This window comes from Thermobia domestica, chromosome 13 (genome assembly GCF_964235325.1).
Source record: "Thermobia domestica chromosome 13, izTheDome1.hap1.1, whole genome shotgun sequence".
NCBI classification, from domain to species: Eukaryota; Metazoa; Arthropoda; class Insecta; order Zygentoma; family Lepismatidae; genus Thermobia; species Thermobia domestica.
Genome location: NC_137466.1, coordinates 100,963,870 through 100,975,925, shown reverse-complemented (window position 1 = coordinate 100,975,925; position 12,056 = coordinate 100,963,870). Strand labels below are relative to the sequence as shown.

The following is a 12,056-nucleotide window of genomic DNA, read 5'->3' as shown; positions in this document are numbered from 1 at the left end:
GTTTAAACATAACTTTCTTACAAGGCTCTCTGTATTCTTTATTATAAATTAACGATTATTTATTATAAATTTATTATAATAAAGGCCTTTTTATAAAAATAAATATAAATAGTATGTAGTAGCAGAGTAGTAATGAAACTGTTGAGTTTTACGTCCTACGATTATGCCGGTTAGGCAAAAGGAGACGGTGATAATGAGATGAATGAAATGGTGGAATGAAAAGTGGGAGGAAACGGGAGAACCCGGGACTCCAAACACCAGAGGTGAACGCTCTACCACTGAACTACCGCGACCCCTAGCAGAGTAGTAGAAGAAGTTTCTTCCAGTTCCGGTCACAAAGAACGGGGGGCAGCGGGCTATACACAAGCCATGTAGCCATCTAGCATAGGTCGGTTTGGATTTGTTGCACGGTAGCTTTTGCGGAATGGGTAATAGTTAAGAACAGCTACTTCTCATCTCCCGTGCACGAGGATACATCTTACTGTTGCACTACCTAAACACCCTAAGTACAAGGGCAAGAACTCAGTCCATTACCTACCTTTTACCATCCTAGATAGTCAATGAATAATGCCTGAAAGTATGGCGTTTCTCGTCCTTCCCTAAATGGGAAGTACGGCTCCTTAACTATAACCCTGCTGAGCTTCGTCCATGCTAAGTGGGATATTATCTTTTCTTCCGATGCAAATCTTTTGGACAATAATAATGAAATTATAATTTTTCAACAAGCCTTTTGAGCCGTATGGCTAAACCGTGACCTGGATGTGTAAGAATTAACGTTTTGCTTTCATTTAAAATTAAAACAAAAATATTATATACTCTTCTTTTTATGATTTACCTAGTTTATTCTCCCTGTAAAATATAATTGGTCTAACTCTTCTACTTAAGAAAAGCGTGACAAACATGCCGGTATTGAACCCTTTCATAAATACCATTCTTGTACAGTTTGAAAATATACTTTACAATATCACACATACATATGTAGCGATTAATTTTAAAATTGAATGTGGTTTAATATATTTTTATTTCATACATATCAGCTATTTTTATTTGAAAAGATTACTTACCACACACACACTAAGATGGCGAATTGTTGACACTCACGCCGGCAAGTTTCAGAATGCAGCCAATAGATGGCAGTAATAGTAAACACCTGAAATCATGCACCCGCCTCCACAAAAAACTGAATCCTGTCCGCTGGTGTTATTTTACAGACACCGCTGTGGTTTTTGCAAGTTCGCAACAATGGGCAAGGGCGCAGATATAATTACGAAGGTAAGGTAGATGACATAAATAACATTATAGATGCAACGGATTCTTGAAGATATTAGAAGATGATATTTTCTTACTATGATAATTTTTTTAACGATATGCATAGATTAAATCATAAGCTACTACAAATGCAATCTTAATGCATTTTCTTTTTTAAAGAATTTTATAACCTACTCGTATGGAAGTTGGACACCTATCGACCTCATTCAATGATGATCCTGTCTCAAATATAACCCTTATAATATAACGTAACAGACCGTGTGCTCCTGAAGAGAATACGCAGCTACCTAAGCGGTTACAGAAAAGTCTGTATGTAGAAATTTTGGTTTCTTATTTTTATTTGGTGGATATAATTTGGATAAGTAAAAAAGCATAAATTTATGGGAATCATAGATGTGGGATGAATTTGTACGTATCGTGAAAATAGTTCAGAATTTACTGGGCAAGTTAATATTACCTTCTATTTCAAAATTTGTGTATAGAATTTTAAAGAAAATAATGGCCCGCCTTTTATGACATACTGTAGTCAGTAATCTGTTATCTAGCGAATAAACATTTTAAACTACACAATGCATGTTATATCGTTATCTTTTCTTTCTTACTTTCTTTCTTAGTTTTCTCTTTAATGTGTATTAACTTTATTTCAGTGGATACCACGTTAATTTAGATATAAATACCGTTTATTTTTACGTAAACGGATTGCGCAAGTTTATTCAATTTTTTTACTTCCATTATTTTGTGATAATTACGAGAAAGCTTCTATTATAAGTTGAGAAAAGGTGAATCCCATAGGGAAAACAAACTGTTGATATTGCAGGGAGTCAAGTTCAATATGAAAGATTGAAAGATATTCCAATTGAGATTCATTCTGTTGTCTAAGTTTAATATTTTATTATTATTATTATTATTATTATTATTATTATTATTATTATTATTATTATTATTATTTCAACTACAAGCATATTCGGAAACAGTTCGCGCATAATATATTTTTCTGTCGCGTTGAATTAGCTTATGTAATAAATGGATGAAGACTGCACTGATTTGAGTGCCTGTGTTAATTAGGCGCTCTTCGTCTTGAACAAACTATTTTTTAATTAGTGTTTAGTCATCACAAAATTGAACTATTTAAAAGGCTTCAATACGCCCACCACTGCTCCTATGAATTAGTGAATAGCTTGAAACCAACAAAACTCATCAAGAATTTACAAAGGAAGTCAGATAGTATCTACGTAATGTTGTTTAACCCTTTGGGGATCTTATCGACATTTTGTACGATACGCATTTTTCATCGTACATTGCGTTATTTCTCTTCTATTTGAGCTTTTTCGTCCGGGTTTTTTTGTTTTTCAAGTCCAGATACATTGTAGAAGACATTACGTATGGTTTCAGACCGTTCTGCGTCCAGACATAGGTGGTGATGACGTCATAATTTTGAAATAGAAAATTTCCCTTATGAAGCCATTGTTCATTATTTTTTGGCGGGCTTATTTTTTCACGTAGAAGATTGACATTTTGCACAAACATTCAGTCCACCGAGTAGTTTTTACCAGATTTTTTGTTCCGATGTCAGTGCTAAAACAGGGGGGGAACCAGAGGAGCGAATGGTTGGAAAAAGGGATATTTTTACCCAAAAAATCCCGTTTTTCAGGATTTTCCCGCCTCACATGATGGAGACACGTGAGCCATACCGTCTGAAAAGCCGTACCATTCTGAAGAGAATGACGGTCGAATTATTATTCTAGGGTAATTAGGGACGTCTCAGTGATTTTTTTTCAAAATATACTTCTGTATAGGGTAACATGGGGAATTTTCTGAATTTTTTTTTTGGCGGGCTTATTTTTGCACCTAGAAGATTAAAATTGTGCACAAACATTCAGTCCACCGAGTAGCATTTAACAGCTTTTTTTAAGATTTCTGCGTTAAAACAGGGGGGTCCAGAGGGGCTAAAAGTTGAAAAAAGGGAAATTTAGAAAAAAATCCCTTTTTTCTGGAATTTCGCGCCTTAGATACATGATGGAGACAGGTGAATGGTACCGCCTGAAAGGCAGTTCTATTCAGAAGAGAATATGGGCGACACATGTCCCTAGGGTAATTAGGGATGTCTAAGGAAATATTTTCCCTGAGATCATAGTGTTTTGTGGTAATTTGGGGCATTGTGGGAATTTTTGATAAAATTTCTCCCGCCCTTACTATTCAAGATAGAAACTTGAAATTTGGTACACGCATTTAGTTTACCAAGTACTATTTATCAGATTTTTTGAGGTCTCTACGTTCACACAGGGGGGGCAGGGGGCCCAAAGTTGGACAAAAAAATTCCCCCTCAAAGTTTTCCCTTCGACATCAATTTTCCCTCTCCTGGTATATGGTATGGGCATGCAAGTGGTACCACTTGAAAGCCAGCTCTATTCTGAAGAGAATGAGGTATGAACCATGATCCTAGCATAAAAAGTGACGATGCAGTAGCTGCTTGACTGAAAGTCTAAAAAATAGGCCAAAAAGCCAAGATCCTATAAGGGTTAATTAACTAACAATTATTTCTACATCTTTTCATACAGTTTCACCAGAAATTTGGGGGCGCCATTTATGAAATATATTATCGGACACTAACTCTGCATACTATGAAAGACTGTAGTGATTTAAGCGGAAAGGCTTTCAATAAACAGAAGTGAAGAGTAGTGCTGCCGAGTACAGGCCCGTATCCACGGGGGGTCGGCCCCTTAAGATTTTCACGGTAGAATTGCAAATGAACTATAATATGGTTGGATAGCCCCACTAATTTCTACCTGCCCTCCTACATTTTTGGGCTGGCTACGGGCCTGTATCAAAATATTGGTAACCTACAGAGTGAGCCGAAAGTCTCGACTTACGAAATACATAAGTGCTCATCCTGTGCGTGTTTCATTGGAGATAGTGATATAGCTGTCACATGTTTTTTTCTGCGAGTATTGTTTGTATTGTTGGTATTGTATTGTATTGTTGGTATTGTATTGTATTGACAGGTATTGTATTGTTGGTATTGTATGTAGTGACGGCGACAGGATGAAACTTTATGCCGCGTATGAGTGATTGTTCAACGTTTTCCAAGTCTTTTCGAGTGTACGTGTGATCTACCTCAGTGTAAAAACGAAAAACGTTTATCTGCGGAGAAAAGAAAATCCCCACTTCTTTGAAGAGTTGGAACCTAACCTTACTCGTGTCATGATTTGGATTCTTTGGTCATGCTGTCACCATAACCTACCCAAGCCAGGTTGGTTTATCCTTCAGTTGCAAATTTGAGGACTTAACGATAGAATATGGTTTCAGCAAGATGAAGCACCGTCACATTATTAGCTGGCGGTGAGAGAGTGTCTAAATGAAATGTTTCCCAACAGATGAATTAGCCAAGCTTCTTCACAGTTACCAGCACATCTGGACAGTTGTGTAGTATGCATTGTGGCGATATATCAAACAGAAAGTTACCAGCATTCATCACCACAAAACTGACGAACTTAAAGGTCCCGTTCAGAATATATTTCCTACGATCACTCCAATAATGTTGTGCAGAATTTTACACTGTACATGGATGTGATTAATTTTGTTACGAAAACGATGGTGTACACATCAGGTACTCTGGAATAAAGTGTTGTTTATAGCCTCCTTAGGTAACATGTGTCTTCTGTGATTATACTGCGTTTACGTCAGATACATCAACATCTATATCCGAAACATACATAGGGGGTAATGGGACATTAAAGTTATTCTGTACGTTAAGCAGGTATTCATATATAACGCTGGGGGGCATTTCATATCTCCAGTGGTATAGCGTAGTTTTTATTTAGAGAAAGCAGTTAGTTTTAATGCATTATTCTTAACATTATATAGAGTGATCACAAAGTGCCGTTACCTCCTATCGCGTGTCCACTAGGGATGGTATCGAGACGAGACGAGACGAGACTTTGTAAAAATCTCAATCTCGTCTTCGTTTAAAAATAGCTGTCTCGGTCTCGTCTCGAGTCAAAAATCGCCGTCTCGGTCAACAAATGCTTATCTCGGTCTCGTCTCGAAATAAATAGGTGAAATTAAAATTGTAAAGGTATTATTATTGTAAAGTCTGTCGTTTCTGCTTCTTATTTTTGGCCTTATTCTTGACTTAGAATTATAGTATGGTGTACTTCTTCAGAGCTAATTTGCTAGCGCTGATGCCTTCCATGCGTGTGTTCCAGTTTCAATCATCATATCTGGGATAAAATTCTAATAGTAACCCATATTTCACTTTCAGCAAAAGACTTTTTCAAATGGCCTCAGTATTGCCTATACAATTAAACTCTATTAAATTAACTTCAGTACTATACAGTAGTTTATTTCCTTCCTTAGAATAATAATTGTTCAATACATTCTAATGGATAACGCAACACATAGCAGCATGAATGTATTTGATCGTACCGAAATTGAAATTTTACAATTTCTCAATTATTATCCAGTACATTATGTTTTGACTGTCATTTCAAAAACATAATATGACGTTCATTATCTAAACAAATAGGGTAAATTATTACTACAATATATTTTGTTTAAAATTGATCAAATGCTTTATTACCGTTCCACATCTACGTGTTTAATTGAGACCTTATAACACGAAATTACTGAACTTTGTGGTGGGAGCTACGGCACTCATCTCTGCTATTTGCGGCCTCGGGTTGCATCACGAAACAAGTTAGATTTAAAGTCAGATGTTTCGCATAGTTCACGTCTAAAGGACCCTGTGTAAGTCCTCGTCAAAAATAAAAGTTCTATTTCCCTCGCTTTTTTGCTGTATTCCTATAGATATAAAGGCAACTTCTCAGGAAAAAAATATTTCGACGACACTGATAACGATTTCAAGAAAGTAGGGCAAAAATACTGCAAATTTTTATAATGGAGTATATGGGAAACTACATGTTATATTCGGAATTTTGTAGGCACCGTCCACAACTCTGAGATCAATGATTTCCACATATGATGTGCATCAGAGTACGGGACAAATAGGTAGAAACGAAAGTGGTGTTATGTTTCTTTTGGCTGATACAGGGTGTTGAAATTGGGCACCATCTGGTAGTTTAATAGACTGTATGGGAGAGTATTTGGTGGCTGAGAATTGCATTACGTACCATCAGCGCCTCCGAAATGCTGATCAAGATGATGTGGTATTCCTCCCGAAGGCAGGGCTGTGACCCTAAGGTCCCTGGGCAAGGTGAACCCACGATGGTTTGCCATTGCCTGCCATGAGATGATGACGTCCGAAGGATGGAACCTACAGTTGAACAAGGGATCCGAACTTCCTCTGTCCCCACCGGGAATCGAACCTGAGATCCCTTGATTACAAGGCGAAGAGCTTATCCATTCATCCACCTGGGACACAATCTTACAAATAAGACCATTGTCATATGATATTTAATATTACGAAATAGACAGAAAAGAAAGCGTTTGGGTCTGTTTCACACACACACCGACACACACATACACAAACACAAAAATAAGGCACCGGAAACATATAAAGATCACAAACTGTTAAATTCTATAGGAATGGGCAATATTGTCCTTAGATATTAATGACAACCCCACGATTAGTGTTCAAAATGTGCAGCAGATCTCCTTATAACCAAAGGTAAGTCATGCCTGGATCTTCATTACCGTGTGTGTCCTTAGTGTCCAGAAAAATACCACTTAAACATTGTTCAGAGTAAGCTCTAAACTCCGATAAACAAACTATTTGTATCCTTCCGCTTGTCACAAATACGATTGGCTAGTGATGTATCACTCCCACTCCCCACAGGGAGGAGCAAATTATACACGTGCTTTTTGACAATACTGTCTCGTGTTGTCCAGATACTTACAGCAGCAGCAGAAAAGAAAGAAAAGAAACTCAAAAGATTAAAAAAAAAGTATTTGAATTTCGCTCGTAAACAATTGTTGCTTAGAGAGTAAGGGTGCCTTTTTGGTGTTTCACCACAACACTCGCGGAACCGAGATTCATGCCAGTCATCTTTCAGTTGAGTTGGCGCCATAATTACTGCGCATGCTTAGTGTTTATTTGTATTGTTTCATTAGCCACGCTCGATTGCAGTATTATTAGATAATCCGTATTATATTTTTGTCATTTATAATAATATAGCAGTTTTATATGAAGCTTCATAGTAAAAGTAATAATGCAATCACATGAACTATTTTGCGGAGGAGTACAAGCGTCGGTAGGACAACAGCAAATCAGCGAGATTTAGTTTCACGTGGCTTTGTTTATCACAGTTTAGAGCTTACGCCGAATAATGTATAGGTGCGAAGCTGGAAAATGAACAGTTTCATAACGAGCAACACCAAAATACCAAAGAACGGAAGCTACATGCGAGCAACATCCGAGAACACGAGATCCACTGGGGCATTTGTAGTACCATCCAAGAATAGCGTCGGCTCCTGATTTTTCTGGATCATACTCATTGAAAAGTGTGTACTGCAAACTCTGTACATGTCGAGATTGAATTTTAAACCTCAGGATGTATGGAGTGATATGCAAATGGAACAGTGAAAAACTACCATCAGATTTCATGTGCTCTACTGCATATGCGTGAGCATTTTCGATTTGATAAATTCCAAGCGTGATTTTGAATAAATCTTTTTCTGTCAATCGAGGGAAGTCAGTAATTGACGATCCATCATACTGTTCCAAAATCTTTGCTGAGCGTTTGCCAAAATCACCATATGTCTGTAGTTTCTTGTATAGTTCGTTTGTTAAACAAAAACGTGATAAGATTTCAATACTTTCGTCAGACTTTTCTGGTGCATCGTTAGTCAATGGAAGCGCAAACTGATTCTCTAAGGCACCTGCAATGAGTAAATACCCGCGTAAGTAGAGAAGAGCCGCAATTGGAACCCTATCCCTAAACATCTTGTACTTCATTTTGAGATGGCCATTTTTCGCTTCTACACACCACCTGCCCTTTGTCACAATACGGGATTGGTTTGCAGCCAGGCAATCACACTGCTTCTTTCCCTTTTCTAAAAGACATGGCATTTTAGCAATGATCCTCACCACCTCCAACACCGTCATGGAATCTCGGAATCCCTTATCAACCAAAACGCAGTCCCCTGGTTGTAAGAGCTGGTTTAAACCATTTGCTGTGTCGGCGAACATAGAGTTTGTAATACTAGCATCATTATTTACACCAACAAATGTACCAACAATGTCGACAATGTACCCGCTGGGTGTAACGATCATCATGGGTTTCACTAACGGACGTCCTTTTTGCACACTATACAGACGCCTTTGCAGAGTGTAGTTCATAGTTTTTTTGGTGTAAATGTATGTTCCGTCAAAGACTAAAACCAGCTTGTCATCCCCTACCCCATAAAGTTTGCGGGCCCAAGCTGGAACCTTGCTCAGAAGAAACGAACGAGATAAATGCTTTGAACCGAATACGGATGGTACAAACTGCCTCATCAAAGCCTGCCTGACTGATTTCAATGCATTTGACACACTTCCGTGGCATGGATATCCAAATATTGCTTCCAGAAAGTCATTACAAAGATCATGCCTGAGTTTCGTTAACAACATGCCCAGTCTGGTTTCAGCGCTTGTAACACTACTGTTATGTACCTCCATGTGCACAGGCACAGTTGACGTATCTTCAACGTTGAGATCCATTCCTGACTACCCATTTCTGGTTGTTTCTGCACACTTCTCACATAAGAACTTGCCTTTATGTAGCATGTTGTACATAGTGCTGGTGACGGACCGAAGCACTGGAATGACTTACCTTTGCTCCCCCGCATGTAACTAACCGCTTGTAAGAACTCACTTCCACACACCGGGCGCTTTCTTTGCCCTCTAAACCATAGTTCGCATACGGAACATTGCCGATGTTTATCCATGCTTCCACCGGAAGCCATTTGTCACGTCGTCACCAAATTGTTTTGAAATGAATAATATGGCCTTTGCATTACACGTTTACACACTGGCGAAACCTACCAGAAAATAACACCAGATAGTACACAACAACAAAATTTTCATAAATGTCGCGAGAAACAGAACAACAAAAGTCACTGGACAAAAGCATGCAGGAATTGCAACTTCTTGCACGCACAATGAAGTAGGCACAACACACGAATCGATGACCACCTACTTGCAGTCACTAAAGCTACTACAGAAATCAACACCTCCACAATGACGCTTCTACTGTACTTCCCTCGATAGAGGCAGCCTCGCAACAGACAGATAGCGAATATGAATCGAATGTTTGCATATACACAACCTCAAACGTCCGGATCGGTCAAACAGAACATAATGCCACTGACTTTTTAAACTATTATTTACCCCTGCTGTACATCATAATATGACAATGGTCTTATTTGTCAGAATATGTCCCCGGTGGATGAATGGATAAGCTCTTCGCCTTGTAATCAAGGAATCTCAGGTTCGATTCCCGGTGGGGACAGAGGAAATTTGGATCCCTTGTTCAACTGTAGATTCCATCCTTCGGACGTCATCATCTCATGGCAGGCAATGGCAAACCATCGTGGGTTCACCTTGCCCAGGGACCTTAGGGTCACAGCCCTGCCTTCGGGAGGAATACCACATTATCTTGATCAGCATTTCGGAGGCGCTGATGGTACATAACACAATTCCCAGCTACCAAATACTCTCCCATACAGTCTATTAAACTACCAGATGGTGCCCAATTTCAACACCCTGTATCAGCCAAAGGAAACATAACACCACTTTCGTTTCTACCTATTATTTGTTCCGTACTCTGATGCACATCATGTGTGGAAATCATTGATCTCAGAGTTGTGGACGGTACCTACAAAAATCCGAATATAACATGTAGTTTCCCATATACTCCATTATAAAAATTTGCGGTATTTTGGCCCTACTTTCTTGAAATCGTTATCAGTGTCGTCGAAATATTTTTTTCCTGAGGAGTTGCCTTTATATCTATAGGAATACAGCAAAAAAGCGAGGGAAATAGAACTTTTATTTTTGACGAGAACTTACACAGGGTCCTTTAAGTACATTCTGTTTTTTATACAAGTTCCTAAAGTTGTAATGCATTACACACGCATACGTATATCCACTGCCGTAACATAGATTAAGCTTATTCCTGAGCTCTTAGCGGTGCATGTGATCTTTATTCGAGAAAACCAATCGTGCGTTCATTACGTTGAAATTTTAGATTGATTGAAAATTACTTGCGAAACATGAACATACATATTACATAAGTATATAGGTAATTCGAGCTAGCTGTATCTATTTTCTCTCTCTTGCCAAAACAAGTGATTCTTAACTTTCTAGTTTTCTTTTGTATTCATTTTCGTAGCAACATGAAGTATTAAATAGTCAGAAACATTTTTTTTTTTCGCTCTATGACTTTCGTTAAATTTTATGTTAAGTCACTTTTTGGTCAAATTGAGTTAGAATACTTTTTTTTTTTAATAGAATATGTTCTTTCTAGTGGTGTAATAATGTAAGTCTAAACCCATCTTACTACTTTGTAACTACTTACAAGGGAACCTTCCGAAAATGATAGTTGCAGTGAAAGATGTGACCTATGCCAATTGAAAGAGCTGTAACAGAGATGTTCATTCCCAAAAAATTAGCTGCCCATAGCAATAGGTTCAAGAAATATAAGGGGTGGAATTTCGGGAAACAGCAAGGTTGGACAAGGGGGGAAAAGTGCAAATTCCGCAAAAAAGGGGGCACAGCAAAATACAATGCTGACAAGTGATATATAGAAAGAGACTTGCCACAATAGGGAACAAATGAAGGCCACCAGTGGGGTTAACACTGTTGCCAACTGCAATGAAAAGTACATGTTTTGCAAAGAGCACTATATGAAGTGAGTGCAATATTCAGTGTCAACCTGTCATGTAGAACATAAGATATGGCGTGTATAATCAGTGGTACAATCTAACAAAAGAGAATAGAAAAAACAGAAGTACGAAAAATATGGAAAAGATGAAGTTGGCCATAATGCGCCACATTTGATCACAAGCTGTGCATATTAGAATGAACAAAACAAGAAAGCGCCAACTATGCAGGAAACCGACGTATCTAGAGTCGAAAAGAAAAACGAGTTCCAAAGTTGGCAGCACTGGCAATAAAAATCCAGACAATTCTAATACAGTTAGGCCACTCGCTTCACAAAAAGAAAATTCCGGCAACAGGCATTAGCCTTCGCATCATTTGTACATGCTCGTCCACATTGTACGTGCAATTGTTCGATGAGACAATGGTCCAAACAGAAGATACATTTTCAGTGAGCACAACGGAATACTGCCAATCCGTTACACATGGTACAATGATCGCCTATGAATGTCTCGAAACAGTAATCTATAGGTGTCGGAACCTTTGTTGGTCTTTGTATCACATATCCACGCCTGCAGAAAGCAAACATAATTAAAGGCTTGATCTGTTGTGTGTTGCTGTCTGCAGTACTATCACCGCCTATATGATATATCCAGAGTATCCCACCTAACTCTGCGACTGAAATAGTTTCAAAGCGAAAAAAATGTGACACATCCAGTTGTGCAGGAATGTGCCCATGTCAGCGGGAGACAAACTTCTATGAGACCGAAGTGCCCCCAAGTCCCACATTATAGGGTCCCAGGGGCCAACTTCAAATTTCAAATAGCACCATCGGTCGAGTTATATTTCTTTCGATAAATTTTGGAATATGCAAAACGCACATCAGAAATATTTACTATATGGAATTTCAAAATGGCCGCCAAAAATATCTGCTCGGGGACAAGAACAACGTGCATTTTGGAGGCCATTT

The 12,056-nt window shown here is 38.4% G+C and overlaps 2 protein-coding genes across 2 annotated transcripts in view; one reads left to right on the top strand and one right to left on the bottom strand.

Annotated features, from left to right (window-relative positions):
• The window catches only part of LOC145668397 (interleukin enhancer-binding factor 2 homolog), a 66,715-nt gene extending 65,503 nt beyond the window's left edge, over positions 1 to 1,212 (bottom strand). Inside the window, exon 1 of the mRNA XM_081736189.1 lies at positions 1,065 to 1,212. The gene's annotated coding sequence lies outside the window, so the exon portion shown is untranslated. The remainder of the gene's footprint in view (positions 1 to 1,064) is intronic.
• LOC145668395 (uncharacterized) overlaps positions 1,176 to 12,056 on the top strand; it is a 95,501-nt gene continuing 84,620 nt past the window's right edge. The window contains exon 1 of the mRNA XM_081736184.1: positions 1,176 to 1,272. Within this exon, the coding sequence (XP_081592310.1) occupies positions 1,243 to 1,272 (30 nt within the window). The 5' untranslated portion in view covers positions 1,176 to 1,242. The remainder of the gene's footprint in view (positions 1,273 to 12,056) is intronic.